This window comes from Leopardus geoffroyi, chromosome D1 (assembly GCF_018350155.1).
Source record: "Leopardus geoffroyi isolate Oge1 chromosome D1, O.geoffroyi_Oge1_pat1.0, whole genome shotgun sequence".
In the NCBI taxonomy this organism is placed as follows: Eukaryota; Metazoa; Chordata; class Mammalia; order Carnivora; family Felidae; genus Leopardus; species Leopardus geoffroyi.
Window position 1 is genome coordinate 105,859,363 of NC_059329.1, and position 25,519 is coordinate 105,884,881.

The 25,519-nt window shown below is 62.2% G+C and overlaps 2 protein-coding genes across 14 annotated transcripts in view; both read left to right on the forward strand.

Moving 5' to 3' along the window:
- Positions 1-7,545, forward strand: part of DAGLA (diacylglycerol lipase alpha) — a 62,549-nt gene extending 55,004 nt beyond the window's left edge. For all 3 annotated transcript variants that reach the window (XM_045485494.1, XM_045485495.1, XM_045485496.1), the window contains 4 exons: positions 301-497; positions 1,197-1,326; positions 1,858-2,045; positions 3,933-7,545. In XM_045485494.1, the coding sequence (XP_045341450.1) occupies positions 301-497; positions 1,197-1,326; positions 1,858-2,045; positions 3,933-4,890 (1,473 nt within the window). In that variant the 3' untranslated portion in view covers positions 4,891-7,545. The remainder of the gene's footprint in view (positions 1-300; positions 498-1,196; positions 1,327-1,857; positions 2,046-3,932) is intronic.
- Positions 7,546-12,186: 4,641 nt separating this feature from the next.
- MYRF (myelin regulatory factor) overlaps positions 12,187-25,519 on the forward strand; it is a 33,827-nt gene continuing 20,494 nt past the window's right edge. For 4 of the 11 annotated variants that reach the window (XM_045485498.1, XM_045485502.1, XM_045485508.1 and 1 more), the window contains exons 1-3: positions 12,187-12,360; positions 24,732-24,819; positions 25,002-25,265. In XM_045485498.1, coding sequence (XP_045341454.1) covers positions 12,315-12,360; positions 24,732-24,819; positions 25,002-25,265 — 398 coding nt within the window. In that variant the 5' untranslated portion in view covers positions 12,187-12,314. Of the gene's footprint in view, positions 12,361-15,204; positions 15,260-24,731; positions 24,820-25,001; positions 25,266-25,519 lie in introns of those variants that run through there. The other 7 variants (XM_045485501.1, XM_045485512.1, XM_045485503.1 and 4 more) reach the window with 3 other exon arrangements.

The following is a 25,519-nucleotide window of genomic DNA, read 5'->3' on the forward strand; positions in this document are numbered from 1 at the left end:
CCTTCCCTTTGCTGGGCTGTTTCCCCATCCTCTAGATAAGGGGTTGACTGCTCTTCCAGCCCCTTTCCAGCCCTGACATTCAGCAGTGTCATATCATCTGCCCTTGGCATCTGTTTGGCCATCCTGGCCACCATATGCCTCGGCCACTGCGTCCTTAGGTGGGCACTGTCCTTCCCTCCACCCATGGCCATCCCAGCTCCCACCTGTCACCAAGGGCCCTCCTTCTGAGGACGCTGCTGCCCCTGCCCACCCAGCCAGCCCTGCTCAGCTCTCTCCCCATCTCCCCCCTGCCCCGCACAGTGGCGAATTATCGTGGGGGCCACCAAATGTATCCCCAAGTCGGAGCTGCCTGAGGAGGTGGAGGTGGCCACGCTGGCCAGCACGCGGCTCTGGACCCACCCCAGCGACCTGACCATCGCCCTGTCAGCCAGCACCCCTCTCTACCCACCCGGCCGCATCATCCACGTGGTCCACAACCACCCAGCAGAGCAGTGCTGGTAGGGTGCTGCCCGCGACCCTGGTCGGCTGGGGGGAGGCAGCAGCCAGGGGGGTGGGGGACCGAGCTGGCCTTGCTTTGTCACCCCTCGGAACGGGACGGGGTGGGGGTGGTGGGCAGAGGTTGGGAGACACTGGCCCAGGATGCTCACTGCAGGGGTTGCCCTATCCTGGGGCGCTGGGAACGGAAGAAAAGTCCAGAGCGGGACTCCAGGCTCCTCCCTCGGCCATCTCAGACTTTGTTCCTGAGCAGCTCTTCCCATTTAGGGGCCATGTAAAAGCGGAGGCCCTGGAGGGGTCACCCTGAGGCCCCACCAGCTCACACCTCAGGTGTCACTTGGCATCCCCTCCGGGATTAGACGGCAGCGGTTGTGACGGGCGGGGCGGGGGTGGGAGCACGAAGGTGGACAAGCTACACATCGACCTCTCTTACTTCGTGCTCTCTCAGAGGGTCGGGCCTGGATCCTCCTTCCCAGCGACCCCTCCTGCCCAGGGTTGGGGCAGGTGTGACCCAGGCCGCAAGCGGGTAGTAGGCTGTGTAGGGACGGCGGCTGAGGCCCATTTGGCATAAACGGTTCCTGGCTGGGGTGGGGGTGGGGGTGGGGGCTCAGGGTGAGGCGAGAGCAGGGGGCCCGGAGACCTGGGGGCCTCGGCCAGGGAGTCACCCCCACTCAGCTTCCCTCCGGTGCCTGTGTCCCCAGCTGCTGTGAGCAGGAGGAGCCCACATACTTTGCCATCTGGGGCGACAACAAGGCCTTCAACGAGGTGATCATCTCGCCGGCCATGCTGCATGAGCACCTCCCCTATGTGGTCATGGAGGGGCTCAACAAGGTGAGAGCCCCCGCATGGCCCCGGGCAGTGACGTCACCTCAGCTCCCGCAGCACTTTGCTGTTCTGTCTCCGTCCCCATGTTACGAGCAAGGGTGCAGACTCTCAGAGGAGTGAACCAGAGCTCGTGTTCTGGCCCCCACGCTCCCACAGTCTACTTTGCCATGTGGCCCCGTAGTGGGGAGCTTAGGAGATTCCCAGGGACCTGTCCCCGAGGCGGGCTGAGCTTAGAGGGCCTGGAGGCCACCTGGCACTTGACAGGTACACCACCACCCACGGGCACCCTCAGCCATCACCTGACCGCGGAAAGGCTGACCACAGGGAAGGGAAACCCCAGCCTGGCCCATCTGTGGGGCAGGCCTTCCTGGTGGGGAAGGGACCTGGGGTGGGGGGACAGGAGCGGGGCCTGGCTCACCCCACGAGGCTCTGGCCTGAGAAGCCTGGCCTGCTGCCCCCCCCCCGCCCCCCCCCCATGTGATTGTCACTCCTCCGCCACCACCACCACCACCACCAGCTTGCCCGACCCGTCCCCAGGTGCTGGAGAACTACAACAAGGGAAAGACGGCCCTGCTCTCTGCTGCTAAGGTCATGGTGAGCCCCACTGAGGTGGACCTGACTCCCGAGCTGATCTTCCAGCAGCAGCCGCTGCCCACAGGGCCACCCGTGCCCGCCGGCCTCGCCCTAGAGCTGCCCACCGCAGACCACCGAAATAGCAGCGTCAGGTGAGCCCCAGGCACCCAGCCCCAGCCCACCCCAGAGGCCGCTACAGGTGCCACAGTGTGTCCCAGAGCACGAATGTCTGTGTGCGTCTGTACTCTGTGCACGTACTGGGCCCACGTGTTCACGGAGCTCTGCACACGTGCACAGGAGAACTCGATCTCAATCCCCTCTGCTCAGGGTCTCCCGATCAGCTCCCACTGCCCCCGAGCCTGCCATCACTGAAGCCCGCGTGGGATTAGTGGCCGTCTAGGGACGCACAGACACACGGCCACAAGCACACAGGTTCGCTCGTGGCCATCTGGTCCCAAAAAGATGGATACCCACGCACTTACATACGTGCATATATACGTGTTTGTGTTGAAGCGGACACATGTGCATACGTGTTCACAAATAGCTCTAAGTGCACAGAGAGCCCACGCCAGGACAGGCAGCCGTGCACGTGAATGCGTGAGTGCACCTGTGCCCAGACCGAACCACGGAGACACGTTTGGGGTAGCTGACATACAGACGCTTGGTGTGCCTGCCGTACACAGAACCCAGAGCCGTGCATGCATGCTCCCAGGCCCACCCACACTCCGTATTCACACACTCTTACCAGGGGGTGGCTCTTACACGGTGGCTCCTGGCGGGTGGGAGTCTTCCTGGCTCTCTGGGACCCTGCCCGCCCAGGTTACAGATTTGGCCAGGAGGCTGCTCAGAAGGGTGGTCGCTGCTTCCTGGCCCTTGGCGGGGACACCTGGACGTCTCTGGCTCTCCCATTTGTGCATTTCCTGTGGCAACTGCATGACCACATGAGGGAGCCAGTGTCCCCTCGCAGCAGCAGCTGCATCACCGCCCCCCACTGCCCGGTCCGGTCCCTTCCGCAGAGGGCTCCAACCCGTGGCAGAGGCTGGAGGAACCCCAGTGTGAGGAAGGAAGTGATCACAGTCCTGGGAGAGGTGGGGGGAGATGGGGGTGGGGGGAGATAGGGGGGTGGGGAAGGGTGGTGCTGGTGCTGAGGGTCTGAGAACCTGTGGGGGCAGCTCTGGGCAGTGCTCTTACCCCTTCCCCCTCCCTGCTTCTCCCTTTCCCCGCCCCCCTTCCCTCTTCCCCCTCCCACCATTGCCTCATGAGTGACCTGGAGCAGCCAGTCTCTCTGAGTCTCAGGCTGCCCACAGGTACAAGGCGCCCCAGCAGTGCTCCCAGCGGGGGCCTTAGGCCTTCAGGGCTCCCTACCCACAGCATCAGCCAAACAGGAGTTGTTTTTAAAAAACAACGGTCCCTGGGGCGCCTGGGTGTTTCAGTCGGTTAAGCCTCCGACTCTTGATTTCGGCTCGGGTCATGATCTCACGGTTTGTGAGTTCAAGGCCCACATCAGGCCCTGAACTGACAGTGTGGAGCCTGCTTCGGATCCTCTGTCTCCTCTTCTCTGTCTCTCTCTCTCTCTCCCCCTGCCCTGCCCCTGCTCACTCGCTCTGTCAAAATAAATGAACATAAATAAATAAGTAAGTAAGGGTCCCTGGGGCGCCTGGGCGGCTCAGTAGGTTAAGGGTCGGACTCTTGATCAAGGCTCAGGTCACGATCTCGCTGTACGGTTCTTGAGTTTAAGCCCCACATACGGCTCCTTGCTTGGGATTCTGTCTCTCCTTCCTTCTGCCCCTCACCTCCTTGTGCGCTCTCTCGCTCGCTCTCAAAATAAACTTTTAAAAAGCCCTTTTAAGAAATAAATAAAAAAGAACTTAAAAAGAAAAAAAATAAGGGTCCCTGCCCCGGGCCGGGCCGTTCAACAACCGCGAAATTGACTTTCCCCTCCTCTCCTCCCCGAGTTCCCTCCCGCCCGGAGCGAGTGGGAGGAGTCTCTGCCCCTCCTGACTCTCACGCCCCTCCCTGCCCCGCCCTCCCCTCTGTAGGAGCAAGTCCCAGTCCGAGGTGAGCCTGGAGGGCTTCTCCGAGGGGCGGCTGCTGTCCCCGGTGGCCGCGGCCGCAGCGGCCCGCCAGGACCCCGTGGAGCTGCTGCTGCTGTCCACCCAGGAGCGGCTGGCGGCGGAGCTGCAGGCCCGGCGGGCGCCGCTGGCCACCATGGAGAGCCTCTCAGACACCGAGTCGCTGTACAGCTTCGACTCGCGCCGCTCGTCAGGCTTCCGCAGCATCCGCGGCTCACCCAGCCTCCACGCCGTGCTGGAGCGCGACGAGGGCCACCTCTTCTACATCGACCCCGCCATCCCGGAGGAGAACCCGTCCCTGAGCTCGCGCACCGAGCTGCTGGCGGCCGACAGCCTGTCCAAGCACTCCCAGGACACGCAGCCCCTGGAGGCGGCCCTGGGCAGCGGGGGCGTCACCCCGGAGCGGCCCCCCAGCGCGGCGGCCAACGAGGAGGAGGAGGGGGGCGGCGACGGCGGCGGGGTGGCCCCGGGGGCCGAGCTCGCGCTGCACAACGGGCGCCTGGGGGACTCGCCCAGCCCTCAGGTGCTGGAGTTCGCCGAGTTCATCGACAGCCTCTTCAACCTGGACAGTAAGAGCAGCTCCTTCCAGGACCTCTACTGCATGGTGGTGCCCGAGAGCCCCACCAGCGACTACGCCGAGGGCCCCAAGTCCCCCAGCCAGCAAGAGATCCTGCTCCGCGCCCAGTTCGAGCCCAACCTGGTGCCCAAGCCCCCGAGGCTGTTTGCCGGCTCGGCCGACCCCTCCTCGGGCATCTCACTCTCGCCCTCTTTCCCGCTCAGCTCCTCGGGGGAGCCCATGGACCTGTCGCCCACGGGTCTCAGCAGCCAGGAGTGCCTGGCAGTGGACAAGATCCGGACTTCTACCCCCACCGGCCGAGGGGCCAGCCCCGCCAAGCAGGACGACCTGGTCATCTCGGCTCGCTAACACCCCAGGCGTGGCTGCCGGCTGAGGCCCAGGCCAGAGTAGGTGGCCCCCTGGGCTCCTGGTGGCTGCCCCCAGGGCCAGGCCGCTTTGAGGAGAGGCCCCCAGGGGCAGGTTTAGCCTCAGGCACGGGGCACTGCTGCTGAGCTGGGGGTCCACATCCCTACCTCAGCTTAGGACCACCAGGCGGCTGGGATCTGGGTCCTCCAGATTGGGGAGGGGTGTGATGCAGGGGGGAGCCTGGGGCAGCCGGCCTCGGTGGGCAGGGCAGCGCTCTGCCCTCTCGGCCTGCCTGTCCCCCACAGGGCATCCCAGCACCCCCTATTCCAGGACCGGCAGTGGGCATGCTGACTCCCCATCACTGCCCTCTGGCTGCTCTCCCAGGGCCCAGATGGAGAGCAGCCCTCTCCCCACATATTCACGTCTGTGGTCCAGGCTGGCATCTGCCCTGGCCACCCCCCAGATCTGGTGCCTGCTGGCCAGCCCCCTGGGGTGACCCCACACCAAGGTGGCCCGCAGTGCTGTGTATGTTTACAGAAGCCGCTGGGCTGGGCTCGGGATGTTTCCTGGGCTTGCAAGCCCCCCTCTCCCCCATCGTGTGTTCTGAGCAGGGAAAGGAGGAAGGCCAGGCTCCACAGAGCCCAAGGCAGCCATGGAGCCTGGAGGGGCCTGGAGGGGCCTGGAGGAGGGTGGGATCAAGACTGCCGCTTCTCTGCTCCGCACCCCTCATGCCGATCCCTCTGGCAGTGGGTCCTGGGCACCCTGGCCTGCCCTGTCTGCCCATTAGTTCCTGGCTTGCCTTCTACCCCCAGGGATCCTGGCCACTCAAAGGGTGGAGGGCACAGGTGTGACCACCCCTGGCTGCAGAGTCAGTGCCCTGGGAAGAAGGAGGGCACCCAAATCCCCCTTCCTTTGAGGGCTCCGTGTAGCCCCTTTATATCACCTCGCCCCCACGCCTAGGCAGCCTCGGGCCCTGGGATCTGAAACCAGACATGCCTCCACCCACCCCCCCCCCAGCCCCCCTCTTCACTGGCCTGAGCTCCTTCCTGGCAGCGGGGTTTTCTTCCCTTCTCCCTGCCCCACCCCCCCCCCCATCAATGTCCTGTCGGCAGGAAGCAAGGCCAAGAGCAGGGTATTGTGGGACCCGACTAAAGGAGGTGCAGGAGGGCCAGGGGCTCTGGGGCTGTCCTGGGTTACTGGAGGCCGCCCCAGCCCACACCTGAGGGGGGTTCCTTCCCTGCTGGGTTGGGGAACCACAGGGAGGTAGAGGCCAGCCTTTCCCCAGAAGCCCAGTGGGGGAAGGTCCGAGCTGGCGTGGCGCGTGTGTGCATGTGCATGAAGTGTGTGGCGCTCCTGGGGAAGGGACTGCTGGGGCCCCCGCCCCACCCTACCTGCCCTCCCACTTTCCCAGCCTGCCAAGAACACAGCCAGTGACTGCGATGGGGGCCCGTGCCCGGGGCGGGGCGGGGTTGGGGGGGGGGATGCGGCGCACAGGACGGGCTCGGTCTCAGATGTGTCCTACCTGCTGCTCTGATCCCTGGTTTGGAAAACTGATGTGTGCCCAGACGCTGACTGCCCGCTTGTGCCTTCGTCTCCTCGGAGGCATACTCCCCCACTCTGGCCCCCCACGGCCTCTCTGGGGCTGCTAGACGCACTCCCCTGACCAAGACCCCCCCACCCCACACCCTCATCTCATGATGACTCGTATCTGGGGCCTGCGTCCTGACCCTGGTCCCACACACAGCTGGGACTGGCCTGGACACTGCCCTAGGACCCCTGCCCACCCTGACGGATGGAAACAGAGACCTGGGAGCTGGGCCTCCCTCCCTCTCTGACACCCACCCTCACCCAAGACTCCAGGACACTCCCCCACCCCCCCACCCCACCCCCCGCTGCAGGCCCGCTGCTGGCATAGCCTGGGCCCAGCGCAGAAACAAAATGGAATCAGTAGCTCTTAGAGTTTAAAAAAAAAAAAAAAAAACAAACATCGTAAATCAGAGTAAAGTTCCAACAAGCACCTCAGCCAATTGCAGGGAGAGACTTGGTGTCTGGCCTTTTAATTCCTCCTCTGCCAGGGTGGCCCTGGGACCTCTAAGGGGGCGTGGTCCCCACCCACGCCCAGGACTGAGCCATCAGGGACAGACCCCCCACCCCCAAGCCCGCAGCCACACAAAGGTTACAGACTTGGGGCTGGGGCAGGCTCGGACTCAGCCCTGGAGGCCCCAGGGTCAGCCCACCCCGAACCCGCCCCCTCCCCACCGCACCCCTGCAGGATGGGCCTGCTGCACATCTCTCCCCTCCTCCCGACACCGCACTTGGGGGGTCTGAGCCACCCCCCTCAGCCCAGCTAGGCTCAGACCCACTCCCCCTCTGTCCCCCAGACTGCAGCACAAGCTTTCCCAGCCTCGAGCGGGCCTGTCCTCCCAGGGGCCTGGGTGACCTCCATATGCAATCGGTAGCGAGCAGCTGGGCCCCACAGACACTCAGGCGCGGTACGTGCCACCCCCCGTGACTTTTTGTACTTACTGTATGAAAGATCCAAACTAATATTGCTGTAAAAAGGAGAGACAAATTAATATAGCTTATTCTATAAATATATCTGTATATAAAGGTTTCTGTATATTGTATAGAGCTGTGTATAAACTGGATGTAGAAGCACCCTTGCTGCCTTGAGTGCTGTCTTCCCAGCAGATGGGGATGGGGGGGGGGGGGGGCTCTGAGACGGGCTCTCACTGCTGTCGATGCCCTGGTCTAGGACCACACTCAGAGGGACAGAAGCCACTCGAAGCCCTACGCGAATGGGGGCAGGACTTTGTCGAGCCCTGCCCATGTGAAAGTCTTCCCAGGGGATCCGAGTTCATGACCCCATTAGGGCCTTGAAAGATGGGACTCGGCAGTCCCTTTCTCCTCCCCGAGGGGTCTGGGGCTCAGAGAGGGTAAGAGACCACAGAGCCGGCATGTGGGGCACCAGGCTGGTCTGACAGTTCCCACGCCTTCCCCCGGATACTGAGAACTAGAACAGAGAGAGGATGCCACTAACTCCAATACCCCCCCCCCCGCCACCAGCAGGATAGCACCGAAATGCAAGGGCCACTGGAAATCTTTGCTGAGTGCTTCCTCAGCAGGGTGCACAATACCCAGCCAGGCGCACTCAGGGAATCCCAGGGACCCCAGCCCATCCTGGGGACACTGAGGCCTGGGGAGCGTCTGCAGGGCCTGGGTGAGTGGGGCCTCCCGCCGGCACCAGGCCTGACCTGCCTCCTCCACACAGCAGGTGGCGCTGTTCCTCCAGCCAGCCGCGGGGCGATGGCACGGTGCGGCCCAGGCACTGACCCGGCCAAGCTCTGACCTGACCTTGACCTTCCCTTTCCTACACTGCCCACCCTCTCACCCCGGAGGCCAGAGTGACCCTACTTGGTGAAGTTTGGGGGAAGGTGATGGAGCAGTGCCTTTCTTCCAACCCCAGCCTCTTTGGACAGAAGCTGAAGCTGAGGCTTGATAAGGGCCAAGTCGTGCTTAAGGTGACTCAGGCTGTGGGGACAGATCTAGGACCAGAATTCAGGCCCCTGGCTGAGGACTCTGGCCTCCACCCTCACCTGTGTGGTTTTCAGAGGCTCTTCCCACTGTACAGTCTGAGTTTGCAAATTATCCTATCCAATTAGTGCAGAAGCAGAAGACACAGAGGGCCAGAGAGGTTCTGTGACTTGCCCAATGTCACACAGAGGATGGAATGGGGAAGGGCTGGGGCGGCGCTGTGCCCCCCCATCCCCACTCAGGCCCTGTGGTCAGCCCCTTCCGTCTCAGCTGGGAGGGAGGTGGGAGAACGAATGTCCTGCAGGGCTCCCCTGACCTCTCTCACCCCCCGGCCTCACTGATGCTACATTCCCACATACCTTGGGCCTTCCTCTCTTCCTCTGTAAAATGGGCAGATGCCAGGGCTGTATGAGCCCATGGGGCCATCAGGACTCCTGCAGGAGGGAGGCCTGGCCATCTGGCTAGCTGATGAGTCCCCGGCCCCCCGGCTCCTGGGCTGGCCTCGGGGCCCCGCTACTCTGTTACACCAGTGCCCCTCAAGTCTGTAGCTCCCTCTCCCCAGTGCTGCCTCCTGCCGGCCCTGCGGCCACTCAAGGGCCGAGGGAAGTGAGCTGGAGTGGAGGAAAGCAACATGCATTGATCACTCCCCCGGCTTTTCACCTACACACTGTGAGGCGGGAATGATAGGCTGATTTACAGATGAGTCCTCCAAGGACCGGAGGGCAGGCCTTGGAGGATGGCGGAGATGGCCGCAGGGATCAGCTGCGTCTGCTGGGCCAGGGATGAAAAATCGGTTGCTCACTCGTTAAAACGGCTTGGCGGATGGGGACTCATCTCTATGGATGGCTCCCTCAAAGCCCCGGTCACGCAAGATTCCCTTGAGCTCCCTCACCAGCCCCTAGCTACCGCCCTGCCCCAGCCAGGCTTGGACCCCAACTTCATTATGGAGTTTGGGGGTGGCAGCATGGACTTCCGGCTCAGCCCTGGAGTCTGGGACTTAAGCCCCTCCTCTCCCCCAGCCCAGAGATGGGAACCAGCTTCAAGGCTACCCCCAGAAGCTTAACAACCCAACTTGAGGCCTCAGGGTGGCGGGGACGACATGTGCATATCCCACTCCTTTGAGGACCAATACGAGGACCACGCTCAGCTCACCACGATGGCCCTCAGATGGTGGACATTTCAGCGCCACGTGGAATATGGTGGAAGGACCTGTGGGTAGGTGGAGGCTTCGAAAGGAGCCGGCTTTCCAGCTGGTCCCCGGGTGACTCCTAAAATCAATTCATGTTCAAAAATCACATGGCGTAGGCGGGTGCCTACTTTGTCCGCAGGCAGGCCTGACCGGGTGGGGGAGGGGGCAGGGCAGAGAATAACAATTGTCTTAAGGGAGGCTGCAGAGGGAGAAAAACCTCTGGGGTGTATCAGCTGGAAAAGAATAGGCATCTCAGTGTGGCCCTCTCCCCCCTTCGCAGCCCGGCCCCTGCGGGGGGAGTCCGGGTCAGCACACACAGCTGGGGCCTCCAGCAAGATCCCATTTTATATATCTAAGAGCAGCAGCTCGGAGAGCGGCCCCCGCAGGGACAAAACCTCATTGTGAGGCGTCCGCCGGCCTGGGCACCCCCTCCCCCAGCCCCAGAACTGTCGTGGCATTGACCCTCCTCGGTGGGCCACCGCGGGCCTGCTGACTGGGCCACATCTGGGGCTCTGGCACCGGCCGCCCCTCCCCCATGGCTGGCCCCCGAGGATGGGGAGGGCTGCCCGGGTGGGAGCAGTTTCCCACGCCCATGCCCACTGAGCAGCCCGGCTCGTGTCCCCCCACGCTCGTCTGGGGGGCCATCAGTGGGCAGCGTGGTGCGCGCTCGGCTGGCTGGGCTGGCGTCTCCAACTGCCGGTCGTCCTCCTACCCCCCTGGGGTAGGTCCCTCTATCTGTCAAACGGTGGTCAGGTGGGATCATCGGTTTCCCAGCTCTGACTTGCCGGATCTGAGGATCCCAGGAGGCTATGGGCAACTCCACTCCGTCGTGAGACCGTGCGCTGGGTCCAAGATGCCACAATTCTCGGCTTCCAAAGCGTCAGAGGTGTTCCGCAGTTGGAAGACGCCATCATCCTACATTCGTTCCATGTACGTTTACCGAGCCCGCACTGTGTCCCAGGTAGTGTTTCTTGGCGTTGGAGCTAGAGCGGTGACCGAGCGAGAAAAATCTCTTACCCTCACAGAGCTTCCAATCTACAGCAAGAAGGGTAATCACAAAAACTAAGTAAAAGTCTTGTACACGGTGAGAAAGAAAGGTAGCTAGGGGGAACTGCTTTAGGTAGGGTGGTCAGAGATGCGATGACCGAGCCAAGACCTGACTCCTGAGAAGGAACCAGTCATGTGGGGACAAGCATCATAGACAGGTGGAACAGCACGCAGGGCAGAGGCGTGCCTGGCGTGTTCGAGTGATGGCAAGGAGGCCTCGGTGGAGAGAAGAGCAGAGGTTGAGGGCAGTGGTGTAGGCTGGGGCAGATCGTACGAGGCCTCAGGGACCAGGGCAAGAGGTTTAGCTGTTGTTTTGAACGCAAGGGGAAACTACTGATTTTGGCAAAGGAACAACATGATCTGATTTACATTTCCAAAAGAGTGGTTTGGGAGGTTCTGGAACCCATCACTGAGGGGAGAGGCAGTGCAGCTGGGCAGAACAGAGATGAGGAGGTGCCCCTGAAGTGGAGACAGAGAGACGGGGATGGTGGGTTTAGGAGGTAGAACCTTCGGGCCTCACACCAGCACACAGGGAAACAGTGACTGAGAGGCCGTGTTCCAGGTCAGCCAGGATCTGGCTCTGAATGCTGCCTTTGACTCCAATTACCTCGAAATCTTTAGATCTGTGCTGTCCAACACCACAGCCACACACGGTCATTTAAATTTGAACTCCTTGCTCCGGTCGGTTAAGCATCTGACTTCCGCTCAGGTCAAGATCTCACAGTTCGTGAGTTCGAGCCCGGCATCGGGCTTTGTGCTGACAGCTCAGAGCCCGGAGCCTGCTTCGGATTCTGTGTTTCCCTCTCTTTCTGTCCCTTCCCCCTCACACTCTCTCTCTCTCTCTCAAAAATAGCAAATAAACATTAAAAACAAAAACAAAAACGAATCTGACCTGCTTGAAATGAAATAAAATGGAAAAGGCAGTTCCTCAGCCTCCCTAGCCACATTCCAAGCGCTCAGGAGCCACATGTGGCCAGTGGCCTCCATACGCTGGACAAGGCAGGGAACGTTTCCATCGTCACGGAAAAGTTACACAGGGCAGCGCTTCCTCCGACAGTCCTGAGCATCACTGAGCCTCAGTTTCCTCATCTGGAAAAGGCACATAACCGTATCTCCTTGGTGGGACACCTGAGAGGGTCAAACGAGGTAACTGACACCTGCGACGTCCCGACTGCGAGTCTGACACAGTGCTCACCGGATGTGGGTTGGTGTTCTTGCTGAGGTGGGGGTGGGCAAGGGGAGGAAAGGGGGTGCCTTCTGAGGTTTGCTCTGAGACTAAGGTTCAGAATCCTGCTACCCTCCCCTGCCCAAGGGGAGGGCGGGGACTACGGGGCAGGGCGTGGCCGCGGCCCCCGCCACCCCGCCCCTGCCCGGCCCGCACGCGCGCCCCCCAACCCCGGTAGGACCCCGCGGCTCGCCCGGCCTCGGGGCTGCAGCGCGGGCCTGGCCGGCAGGGGGCGCAGGGCGCGGCGGGCGGGGCGCGGGGGGCGGGCGGGGGCCGGGCCAGGGCCGCGCGAGGGGCGAGCGCGGAGGCGGGCCGGGCGGGACCGCAGCCGGAGCCGAGCCGGGACTGTCGCGCGGGCCGCGCCGGCGATGCCGCGCCCCCGGGCCGGGCTGTAGCGGGGCCGGGGCGGAGTGCGCGCCGGGCAGGCCGGACATGGAGGTGGTGGACGAGACGGAGGCGCTGCAGCGCTTTTTCGAAGGTGAGGGACCGGGGCTGGGGGGGGGGGGGGGGGAGGGCGGCGGGAGTTGGGGGTGGGGGGAGGACGGCGACCCGCCTCGCGCTGGGAACCCCCGGGCCGATCCCTCCGGGGCCCGGGACCCCCGTCTATGCTTCCACCACGCCGGGACTCCCCAGGATGCCTCCTCTGGGCCGGGCGCCCCCCTCCCCAACCCCCCCAGGCTGGCACCAGCCTGCCGCCCTGGCTCCTGGGGCTGGGAGTCTCCTGGAGGTTACTGCCCACCTCCACCAAAGTTGGGCACCCCCTCCCTGCCCCCCGCAGCGCACAACTTCCTTGAAGCTGCCTCCCCTTCCATGCTCGGTCCTTCCTTCTAAATGCCTCCCAGGATCTGCAATCCCCCGCCCCCTAAAATCTGACACTTCCCACCCCCAGTGCCCTTCCCGAGTTTGGGGACCCTTTACTGTGCTTCCCTGGAACCAAGTACAGACCCAGACTCCCAGACCCCCTTTGAGGCGGGAACCCCAGGATGCCTTCCAGGATCTTCCATGCCTCTTAGGCTGGTACCCCAGCCCCCAGCATGCCTTCCAGAGTCTGAGCCCCCTGCCTAGAGATTCAGGCCCCTGTGTCCCATTCAAGCGGACACCCTACCCCCAGCCTGACTCCTAGGAGCTGAGACCTCCCCACTGTGCTTCTCTGAGACTAGGATCCCCTTCAAGACTGTCAGCCGCTTTCTGCAAGGCTGCTCTCTCCCGCAAGGCTGAAATTCCCATTGAAGCAGCTACCCCTCCCCTGCCCGGGGCTTGGAACCCCTCCCCAACATTCCTCCGTGGGCTGGATTCCCCCCACCCCCAAAGGCTTTCCGGGGCTAGAACCTTCTTGAAGTCGGCATCCCTGCCACCAGCCACCTCTGAGCCCTGAGACCCTCCCAAAGTGGTGAACTGCATCCTGCCGGCCCTCTGAGATTCCTCGGGGCTGTTTCACCCACACCTGTCCCTGGAGCCCTGCCTCCTCTGGCCGTTGCTCCCCACCCCAGGAGTGACCTCACCCCCTTGCCTTGACCCTGATAGTACCCTCCCCGGGGCTGGGATCTACACACACCCTACAGTATTTTCTTCTACCCCTGCTCCCCGCCCACCCTCCCCCCGCCCCCCACTGTGGTTTTGGAGATCTGCTCCTGCATCTAACCAGACTGTCCTCCCCTCTTCCTGAGTAGCCTCTGCCCCTCCTCCAGGTCTGTCCCCCTCCTCCAGGGTGCTGGATTCAGGAGGGATGGGACAGTGTGGGAGGAGGAGGCAGAGGTGCAGGCTGACATCTCCCAGCCCACTCTGCTTCTCAGACCCTCACGGGAACATCTAGCCAGACCCTCTGGCCCCTCTTGTGCTCCTCGCCACCAACTCGGGTAGCCAAGCCTCTGTCCCTGCCCTCTCTCCAGTCCCTAAGCCCACATCCTCCTCAATGGGAACCTGCCTCTGGGGGTGGGGTGGTCCACGGGGCACCACGGTGCTGGGGCCGTCTGGCTGCAGAGCCGCGAATCGTGGCCCGAGGTTCAAGCCTCGTACCCCGATACCTTTGGTGTCCAGGAGGGAGAGAGGAAGGCCTTTCTTTGCCTCAGCATCTCCCTTTCTGTGACTTGGGGGGTAGCAGCCTTTGTCCACTCCTGCTTGCTGAGTCGGTGAGGACATCCCTAGCCCCGGGCCTCCTTGCTTCAGGGTTGTGGACACCCCAGCAGACCCGGACCCCAAGAAATCAGGCTTGGACTACGTTAAATGGTTGATCCTGAGGTGGTTGGGCCATTTGAGGGTCCTAGGCAATCACCTCCCAGGTGACTTGTTCTCTCTAGATGCTGTTCATCCTTTATGAACCCTCAAGGGGGCTGGAGGCCCCTGGGGAAGCAGGAAAGGGACATTGCTCCTTTCCTGGGAGTATTGTTTTGGGGGTGCCCTGAGCCAGCTAGATACCCTGGATGACCCATGGGCCAGCCCCCCCCCCCATTGCTTCCTACAGGACCCCGTGCCCCAGGCAGAGGGGTGGGCCCGGCTGGCCCAGGCTCCCCACCTCCTGAGCCAAACTTTCCTTCCTGGCCGTGGGTGGGGGGTGGGGGCTGACGCCACAGCTCAGCCATGCGGCCGGCCTGGCAGGGAGGCTGTGCTGCTCCCTCCGGAGAGATAAGAGGAGACTCAAGAATGTCTGTGGGGAGCGGGGGGGGGGGGGGGGGTGTGGGGGGTGTGGGGCTGCCCACTGAGGTGGGTGGAGGGAGCCAGGGGCCGGAGAAGTGTTCCCAGAGCCTGAGATGGGGGGGAAGGTGGGCGGGTGCTAAGGGTTAGGACTCTCCCTGGCCACTTGGGAGGGGAAAGCCTGGCAGGGTGTTCCATGGTGCGTGGGGGACAGGCCCGAGTGTGCTCGTGAGTGTGAGTGTGAAAGCAAGTGAGTGTTGAGCATGTGGGTATGTCGTTCCTGAACTCTCGCACTTGGGGCTGGAACCTGAGTTCTCGTCCTGGTCCTCTCTTGGCCTTGGTCACTCTCTTTGGACAGTGGGCGCGACGGGCAGGGTCTGTGCCTTCAGCTCTGGGCTGGAAAAGGGCTTTGCTGAAGGGCAGGGGCCTGTCGAGACCCCTTGTCTGACATCGCCCCTCTCTAGGAACACCCAGCACATGTCCTGGGTCCTGCCCTGTGCAGTGAGCCAGGCTGTGCCCTACCCCAGGGTGGTGGGCTGGGGGGCTAAGGCGCTTTGGGCCTCGGGTGGGAGGCTGGGACGGGGCGGCCCCTCCAGGCTGGTACAGCCGGGCCCCCGTGACCGCCCTGCTAATCCCCTAGAAGGAGGCTACGGCCGCCCGGATCGGCGGGCACAGGGCCTTGCAGAGAGGGGACCCTCCAGGCAGGATGCACTGGGTCCCGGCAGGTAACAGCGTCGCCTTGGCAGGTATATTCCTCTCATCCTGATCGGGTGGGGCCTTGGGTTCCCAGAACCTAGTCAGGGACAGGGCCAAGACAGCATCAGCAGATCCCGATAGAACCTTAGAGGCTCTGGGGCCAACTCGGCCCCTGCCGCTGAGAGCTCTGTGACCCTGTGCTGAGCTCTCACCCTCTCTGGGCCCCCTTTCCTCACCTGCCAGACAGGAGGGGGTGGCAGGGAAGGTCTTGATGATACTTTCAGATCTGCTGAGCCTTGTCTCCCAGCCCTGGGAAGGAGGGATGTTTTTGAGCATACAAGGTGGAGGGTGCCGAAGTCTGGTTCCAGGGGCACATTCCCCCCCGCCCCCTGCCGTCCGCCGCCTGCCCGGCCCCAAAAAACAGGTGCTGTGGAGGAAGCCTTACAGACTGAGGGGAACTGGGTTTCCAGGAGGTGCTGAAAAGACCTTTGAAAGGCTGGGGGACCTCCATTCGGCCTCTAGAGCCCCACAAGGGCTGGAGGTGGGAGGCTGGGTTTCCACTCCTTCAAGGCCCGATGGGCGGCTTGGGCCGGTGACTTCCCTTCTTTGGTCTCATGTCCTCTCCTGGAGTAGGCAGGTGGATTGGACCAGAGCGGGGGCTTCCGATAAGGTTCTTTTTTTTTTTTTTTTTTAAGTTTTTATTTATTTATTTTTGAGAGAGAGAGAGAGAGAGAGAGAGACAGCGAGCGGGGGAGGGGCAGAGAGAGAGGGACAGAGAGAATCCCAAGGAGGCTCCGCGCGGTCAGCGCAGAGCCTGATGTGGGGCTCAAACTCACAAACCGTGAGATCGTGACCTGAGCCGAAACCAAGAGTCCGACGCTTAGCCAACTGAGCCACCCAGGTGCCCCCCAACGAGGTTCTTTTTAGCCACCAAACAGAGACAAACTCGTGGACTCCCGATGCACAGGGGGTGGGGGTGGCTGGGCTCCCCACAGCCCCCCAGAGCACCAGGGTCCTGATCTGAAAGCCTCTTGAGGGAGGGGCTGGCACGGGTCCCCTTTCCCCGGGGCCAAGACTGCAGCTCCGAGAGGAGGGAGTTAGCCAGCATTAAGCAGAGCTGATACCAAGGACCACCCCCCGACTCTCTCCTCTGCCCCCAGGGCCTTGGGGGAGGAAGGGTGGCCTTCCTGTGGGGACCAGCATCTCTGCCTCCAGAGGGCAGGAGGAGGCCACGGGGGAAGGCCACCTGACGACTTTTGGGCAAGGACGCCCACCCTCAACAGGAGTCTGGGGCAGAGGTGGGATGTGTCATCGGGTGGCGCTGTGCCCCATATCAGCCTGTCTGTCTGTCTGTCTGTCTCTGTAGTGCACCAGGGAGGAGGTGGATGGGGGAGGCAGCCAGACCCCTGATTGTCAAGAATATGAGATGGGGTGCCTTCTGAGTCCCCCTGGAGCCCTCTGAAGGAGTCCCGCCCCAGCCCTACCTCCCCAGCCCCTGAGTCCAACCAGAGGGGAAATAAATAGTGGGGGGTCTGACTCATCCCCGTGTCCCCAACACCCAGTGCAGGGCCACATGGGCCGGGCAAGGGAGAGGGCAGGAAATGTTCTCAGGGTCATTGGAGGCCACGGATGGTTATGTGAACAAAGGCGGGTGGGGGGTGCACCCCAGGACGCCAGCTCTCTGGGAGGGCCTGGGGTCAGTGCGGGGGGGGGGGGGGGGGAGAGAAGCAGGCCTTTCCCAACCTGCTTGCCTCAGGGCCTCTCCTGAGTCTGGGGACTTGGCAGAGTGTCCCTTGGGGTCTCAGACAGGGCCAAACAGAGTATCTGGGGGAAAGACAGGTGTCTCTGGACAGAACAGCCTCCTCCTAGGGACCTGGCCCCCACTCTCTGACTCCCAAGGGCTCGCAGGACTAGGGGGTTCTGGCAGCTGAGGCTGCTGGGTAACAGCCCGGCAAGACTCTGATTGGCTGCTGCCCTTGGACTTTGCCCTCTGATAAGAACGGGGAGCAGAAATCATTAACTGGATCATTAACCGGGGGTGGCCCTGCCCTACCCAGGCTGCCTGCCCTTTCTTCCACCTTCTTCCTCATCACGGCCCCCTCTTTTGGGCCTCAGTTTCCCTCACAGCCTGGGTGTGTATGGGGGGGACCTCGCCTCCCCTATGAAAGTCTTCAGCCCCCGCTGCCCCTGGGTGTGGGTAGCCCCAGGGTTAGGGGCAGGTGTTGGGTGGTGTAATGGCCTGATGCACTCACTGGAGGGGGGCGCTGCCAGGGTCTGTTGCTGGCTCCGCTGCCTGCCCACCGCCCTTCTCCTGGGCTTGTCACCGCACTTCTTTGTGCCTCCACTTTCTCATCCTTAAAATGGGAATGCACTTGGGGTCACAGTACCCACTGCTCAGGGTTTCTGTGGGGACTGCGGCAGCCTGGGTTGCAATTATTGTCCCAAGGGGCTTGCCCAGCTAAGTTCGACAGGCTCACTGTAGGTATTCTGCTCCCCACTTTGAGGACTTGTCGATTCACGCGCGGGCGTAGGTCGGTGCCCCACCTCGGGCCGGGGCCTGTGGCTGGCGCTGTGTGCTTTGGGGAAAGCCCCTCACCCGTTCTGGGCCGCTTCTTCTAGCCTCGTTGAATGCACTCTGCACGCAGGGACCCAGCTTCGTGCAGGTCTGGCGCTCCTTCCAGCCTCCAGCTGGGGCCCCACCCTGCATCTCGGGGATGGGGAACTTGGGCCTTGGGCTGGCAGGGAGGGGTGTGGGGGGACGGGGAAGGGGCTGACTGTCCTTTGTCTTTGCCTGCCGCACCCAGGCCGGAGGTTTTTGCATAAGCTGCTTCCCCGGGAGTCCTGGGGCTCTGTGGGAGTGGAGTGGTGCCCTCTTATTTCTGAGACGGAGGTGCCGAGGCAGGAGAGGAAGGAGACGGGTCAGGGTCGCTCGGGGTGGCCGCAGCAGGGCAGAAGCGGGATCCTGGGTCAGGAGACTGTCCTCCAGAGCTGAGGTTCCTGACCCACTGCCAGTGGCTGGGCGAGGTGACTTCCATTCAGCCGCTTGACCTCTAGGGCCCTCAGAGTCCTCACGCATCCGGTCAAGGCTGTGTGACGCAAGCAGTGAGACCCCACAGCCAAGGCCTGGAGGGGGAGGGGAGGGAAGGGCACGACGCCGGCTGGGATGGGGGCAGTGGGGTCCAGAGCCTCCCCTGGCCTGGCATATGGCTGCTCCAGCGTGTCCTGTCCTCCGCCTGCCTCTAGCCTGCATCAGCGGGAAAGCCTTGTCTCTGTCAGACCTAGGGCTCTCCAGCCCTCACACTGTATGGCCACAGCCTCTGTCCCTCCATGGAGTTTGGGGACCCTTGCTCCCTTGGGGCCTTCTCTCACTGCCCTCTTCGCCATCTCAGTCCCTGAGCTGTCTTCCCCACTCTGTGGTTCTCCCCCGCGCGGTCTGTGGCCTGGGGGAGGGGAGGGGGCAGCTGGGAGTCTGTGACACTGAGTTGGCTCTTTTGGATCTGGCTCCAGCTAGACCTGATCGGGAGTGGGGTTGGCCTGGGCCTGCCATTGGGTCAGTGAGCGCTCGTGTGCACCCGTGTTCAAGTCTGGGAAATGTGCTAGTATGTGAACATGCACAGGCATGCTCATGCCTCAGGGCCTTTGCACTGGCTCCCTATGGCCCGGAATGCTCTTCTCAGATGTCCACGTGGCTCACCACCTTCCTAGCTCTTTTCAGCGAGGCCGTCCCTGACTGTCCTATTTAAAATTGCAGCGCATCCCTGCCCTCCTGCCATCCCAACTCCCTCCCTCCGCTTTATTTTCTCCATAGCATTTGTCACCTTCTAAATGCTAGGGGTTTTTACCCATCCAGTCATCTGACTCTGCCTCCAGAATGTCAGCTCCTTGTGGGCAGGAGGTTTTGTTTTGTTCATTATCAGACCAGAGCCAAGCACTGTGCCTGACACATGATATATGCTCATTGATCATTTGAATGGATGAATGAATGAGCACACGTGGAGCCTGCCGGCCTGTGCACGTGTGTGTCAGCATGAGAAGGGTAAGCCCCCGTGTGTGTGTGTGTGTGTGTGTGTCTGTACGTGATCATGTGTGCGCCAGTGGGCCCTTGGGCACACACCTGTGTGTGGGACGCGCTGGTGTGTGAATACAGATGCACATGGGCCACTGGCCTTCACCCCAAGCTGCAGGGTCTCCACTCTGCTTCTGTGGGGAGGGCCCTCCCCAGCCTGCCTGCCCTGGTCCCCGTGGGAGAGGGATAGGGCCATCGGGTGGGAGCTAACTTGGCCCTGTAGACTCAGGGCTGGGGGTCCCCAGAGCAAACTGAAGATCCCTGCGGACCAGTGTGGGTTCCCATACATAGAACAGGTTGCAGCTTCTGGGCTCAGTTCTGTTGGACCTGGCTTGGGAGCATCTTGGGACTGTGAGCCTTGTGTCGACCTGAGGACAGGGTGGTAGCCCGTGGCCCGTGGGGACCAAGGGAGAACATAGCTATAGCCCAAGGGTAGCTAAAGATTCCAGGTCCCCTGGAGGAGATGAGGTTCTTGTGCATTTTTTGGCAAGAAATTGAGAGGGAGGAAAGGCAACGGTGGCTCAGATCGAAGGACCTGATGGCAGTGGCTTAAGAGCCATATCCTTATCATTCAGCCCCAAGCTAACCGGGGACTTGATGCAAAATGCAAAGGGTGGCTTGCAAAATCAAGCATCTGACCTGAAGACGTTGTGTGTGAGAAGGCTCTGGTCATAAGTTGAAGCCTGAAGCGGGGACGGTAGCAGTGATTGTATTAATCACTGGTCATATTAATAAAGATAGAAAGTTCAAACCGAAGGAGGTGAGAGCCTACTGTGCCCGGTCCCAGAGTGAACTAGTTTGGAACACGTTGAGTAACTTAGTCAATATTGGGATATAAAGTGACAGTACTGGGGGCCCTCTGTGATTGAGGAGGGGCTGCTGGGGCAGACAGGCGGTCACAGAAGGCTAACCCGCCGGGGTGGAGGTGGGGGGCTAGAGCCAAAGTCTGCAGGCTGGACTTGGCTCTGTATGCACCGGAATATCAGCGGACGGGTCATGGTTCAGAGGGACTCAGGAGGAAGTTGGAGGCCCCCCCCCCCAGAGGCTCTCTGGAGCAGAGACGCAGTTAGGAGGGGAGGCATGGGGGGGAGAGGGGTACAGCCTGGGCAGGAGAGGAGACGGGAGCCCCGAGAGAGATGGAAACAACAATGAATGATATTTGAGGAATGGCCTCCGGGAGGGAAGAGCTTTCCTACCATCTCGTCAAAGACTCATGACTATTCCGTGATGCGGGGGTCCCTGCTTCACTTGAGAGAGAAGGGAGCTGAGACTCAGGGAGGTCAGCTCACTTGCCAAGGGTCCAAGACAATGAATGGGGACCCACATGAGCAGCTGGGCCTCCTTGACCTTAGGAGTCCCTTGGGGCATCATGGGGGTGCTAGGGTGAGCAGTCCCCTGACCCCTTGCCATCCTGGCTGCCAGGCATCCGCCTGGAGCCAGGGTGCCCTCAGATTCAGAGGCCTGGGATCGCTCCTCAGGAGCATGGGGGGGACAGGCTTGGGCCTTGGCCCCTGTCAGCCCCAGGTTCTGATCAGCTAGGCCTGGCCAGCATCCTTAGGCCCTGGCCTCCCCTGCCCACAGCCACGTGGCCGACGGGATTTCCGCCATGTTTGGGACATGAATTGACAAGTGCCCCATTGACGGCTGGGGGGGAGGTGTGGGCAGGGCACAAGCCTCCCACTGTGCCGGGTCCCCACCCTCCCCCGTTCCCTGGGACAATGGCCGAGACTCAGCCAGCGGCCACAGCTGGTGGGGGGGTGGTCATGAGCGGGAGGAGGGGGGAAAGGGAGGGGTCCAGGGTGGGAGACCACCTGGGCTCCCCACACCCTCATCCTGCACCTGGCCTGTATCCCCTTGGTTCTTCTGCCCAGCTGGGTGGCCTGAAAGCGAGGAGAAGAGAAGAGGGGAGGGTCTTTTCCCCATAGTCCCTATTCCCAGCCTCCTGGGACAGGGCAGTGTCTGGCTCCTGTTAAAAGCAGGTAATAAAGGGCCTAATTAATGAGGAGCAGCTGGGGCGCATAGCTCAGCAGGGCAGGGGCGGTACCTGGAGCCACCCCCCCCCCCCCACTCCCGCCACCGCCACCATCTAGCTCTGGACCCTGAGCATAGCGCGGCCGGGTAGAGGTCCCCAGCGGCCGGCAGGCCTGGTTCTAGTTCTCGCTTGCCACTTTGCTCACCCATTCCATGGACATTTATTGCATGCCTACTGTATGCTTAGATGCTTATATCCCAGAGAGGCAGAGCAGGGCCGGTCTCATATCCCAGGTCCCACGCCTGTAGGCCAAGGGCAAGGCACTTCTCCTTCCTGAGCCTGCTTCCTCATCTGTAAGATGAAGAACAAGGAAACCACCTCTCCTGTAGGGTTGTTTTGGGACTTAGACGTGAACCGTATAAAGTGTGGGCACCCGGTGAGTAAGCTGTGGGCAGCGGGTGGGCAGTGGACGGACCTCTGCCCACCTGTGAGGTCTGCACTAGGCAGCAGAGTAAGGAGCCCAGGAGAAAGGAGGCCGCCACTCAAGAGAGAGGGAATCAGAGGTGACCTCCTGGAGGAACTGACATTTAAGCCCAAACCTCAAGCCTTGCTTAGGAATGGACTTTCCTCCGGCAGAGGAAACAGTTTGTGCAAATGCCCCAGGCCGGAGAGAGGCAGAGGGTTTCAGGGTTAGGAGATGAGGCTGTAGGCGGCAGGCAGAGTGGGGGGCGGGGGCTGCCTTGGATCTCAAGGAGGGCTCTGGTTTTCCCGAGCGGTGGGAAGTTGTGGGAGGGTTTGATGCTGGTTTGGGACCCGGTGGTGCCACTTTCGGATGGTGGGGTCCTGGGCAGCCTCTCCATCCCCCAGGGAGGACTTAGGATCCGCAGGAGGGGGACTCCCTTAGCTTCCTGCCTGGCAGGTATCTGTTGTTGGCTCCAGAGTGTTCCAGGGCCCTTCTGGGAACAGGGCGGGGACCCCCAAGGATATTCTGATGTCTTTCTCCTGGGTTTCTGGGGGCCTCAGGAGTCTCTGGGCTCTGGCAAGCCCCCACCCCCACCCTGCCCCAGTGGCTCCCTCCTCCCTCCTCTGTCCTCCCGGTCCTCCCGGCCCCTGGCACGGGAGGGTCTCTCCTCCCCTCAACCACATCTGGTTCTCGTTAGGGTCTCCCAGGATGCCTCTGCCTGAGGCCCCCCCCCCACCCCAAGGGAGGTGGGCAGGAGGATTAGGGGTGATTAGGAGTTCTCCTGGCCAGAGGAGGGGGAGGAGGGCGCCTGGCCTATTATAAAGAGCAACACCATGACTCCGTCACCCCATCATTCACTGCAGATTCCAAGTTCAGTCTCAAAATCCTGCAGCTTCAGCAGCCAGGGCCGGGGTCACGCTTCAGTGCCCCCTCCCTCCCCGTCCCTTGAGGAACCCCCCAGTCCATCAGGTGGGGCAGCCCAGGGTGGCCAGGAAGTCTCAGTGACCACCAACCACACCGTCCCCCCCCCCCCGTGGAGTCAGGCCCCTGTGCCTGGGTTTGAATCCTCCCTGCTCCCTGCCTTGGGCAAGACACTTGACCTCCCTGAAAAAGGAAATGATGCCAGTAACGCTAAGTCTGCAGGGACGATTGGTAGATAAACCCGACAGTGCCGGGACCCGGTAGGCGTTCGGTCCGCACGAGCCGCTGTCATTATCATTGTCCTTTGCCATCATCACCGTTCCAGGTCGGGAGGGTTAAGAGTATCGCTGCACACAGAGCAGCCGCGGGATGGCTCTCATATAATAAACTCCTGTGATTATTAATGTCCTTCGTTCCACAAGTGCCTGGCATACAGCAGGCATTCAATAAACGGGATCTTCAGTTAACAGGGAAGGATGGGGTGGGGGCTGGCGCGTGGACGGGCATTCTAGAACCTTGATGTGCAGACTGGTCACTCCCAGGTTGAGAAGCTTCGCGTGCCCTGGCCGCACAGGGCCCTGGATGGCCATTGGCAGTGCTTTTGCTGGGTGTCCCTGGTTCCCAGCTGGGTGAGCCAGGGGTGGGGGCCGGCAGGAGGGCCTGTCCCAGGCAGCGCGTGACTCCTAGGAGGGCTTAGCCACTCATTAATCACCTAAGCGGGGCTCAGCATTCTTGAAATACCGGCTGGGGCCAGGGAGGGGCCTGGGCCAGGGGCTCCCGGGGACCCCAGGGCTCTGGGGACTGGGAAGTGAGGACAGCCACTCGGTTTGCTGAGCACCCATTATATGCCAGGCACCTTACAGACCTTAACTTGTTTCATATTTGACCCTGTGGAAGGTTAGCTTTTCATGGCCCCATTTTACTAATGAGGAGACTGAGGCTCAGAGAGGATATGTGACCTGCTCAAGGTCACGCAGTGGGAAGGAGGAAGGCCGGGAATTGTTCGTGGATCTGCCTGAACTGTCCCCAGGGCTCACCAGGGAGACGGCATGAGGTGTAGACCCCAGGCTCGTGGCTCCAGGGGCCTGTGGGAGGGGCATCTCCTGCCTCAGTGGGGCTGGCCAGCCCAGGTCAGCAGTGTGGGTGGGGCCGTCCTCCATTATCGGGGTTGACGCATCTCCTACGTCAGCCCCCTTATCACCCCGCCCTCCTGCTCCCCCCCAGCAAGGTGACCCTGGGAGGGGAAAGGCCAGCGCCTCCCCCTCTCCTCTCTTGCTTATGCTCAAGAGCACTGGGCGCCTTTTCTGTGAGTCCCTCCCCTCTGTGGGGCTGGGGCCAGCAGGGAGGGCCCAGGAGGGAGGGTGGTGTAGGAACAGAGCTCTGGCCGCCATCATTCCCTGCTGTGAGCCCAGGCAAGCCCTGCCTCTCTGGGCCCTCTGGAACAGCAGGGCAGGGCTAGGCCCCCCGGCCCCTGTTTCTGGGGGTGATGAGCTCTACAAGAGGCTGGGCTGGGCACTTCAGATTCCAGTCCCCACTCCCTGTCTATCTGCAGCTGGGGCTTGATACAGAGGCTCCCCTGGCCCCATGGACCCCCCCGCCCATGTGTGGTCCAGCCCAGCCATGCCCACCAGCTGGGCCATCTGGAGGGGGGCAGGACAGGACAGAATCATCGAGTCTGGGTCCAGTCATCAAGGGTGGTGGGCATCCGCTGGGCACTCAGTTCAGGAAAGTACCTTGCTTCCTCCTCATAGCACCCCCTAACACCTTAGGACGGTTACCCCATTTTACAGACAAGAGGAGGGACTTGCTCATGTCACAGGAAGTGGCTGGTCTGTCCCAGGTCTGTGCTCTGGGCCCCTCCCCTCCTCGGACATGCCAGGCAGCCTGGTGGGTGAGGGGAGGTGTCACCAATGCGATGCCTCCTGGAGGGACGTCAGGCGATGGACATTGAAGGACTCTCCCCCCTCCACCCGCCACCCCTGAAATCAGACACACAGATGGGGAGGAGCCTGGGGGCATATGGGGTCCAGCCTGCAGAGAGCTCGAGGGGAGGGCCCAGCTGGACCCCTCCCTTGGCTCACATCTGCCCCTCCCCTGCAGGCCACGACATCAATGGTGCCCTGGAGCCCTCCAACATCGACACCAGCATCCTGGAGGAGTACATCAGCAAGGAGGATGCCTCTGACCTGTGAGTGGCCCTGAGACGGCCTTGGCCCCACCCCCGCCCTCTGGCTTCCACCTTTCACCTGGAAGGTGTCTGAAGCCTGCTCCCCTCTTTTCCCATCCACTGACTCGGCTGCCCTGCAGGGGGGGAGGCCTGGGGAGGGGCTGGAGGCCAGGCTGGCGCTGAGCTTCTTCCCTTTTCTACAGCTGCTTCCCTGACATCTCTGCTCCAGCCAGTGCCGCCTCCTACCCCCACGGGCAGCCGGCCATCCCGGGCTCCAGCGGGGGCCACCACCTGAGCCCCTCTGGGGGCGGACCCTCCCCGGGGCGCCACGGCCCCCTCCCCGCCCCGAGCTACAGCGCCCCGCTCAACTGCAACAACAACAATGCCATGGGCACTGCTCCCAAGCCCTTTCTGGGGGGCTCTGGGCCCCCCATCAAGGCAGAGCCCAAGGCTCCCTATGCCCCAGGGTGAGTGAGGGGCCAGGCTCACGGGGGTGGGGGGCGGGGGCAGTGGCTGCGGGCCTGGGAGGTGCTGGCCCAGGCCTGCCCTGTGGGTGGGTAGGTGAGGTGGCCGGGGAGGGACTCACGGCTTTGTTCTCAGGCGCTGGGCAGCCACAGAGGACCCTGAGCAGGGGAGTGATGAGGGCTAGAAAATTCTCTGACAGCTGCATCAAGAGGGGAGGGAGGGGGTGAGCCTGGAGGCACCGCTGTTTACCTCCACT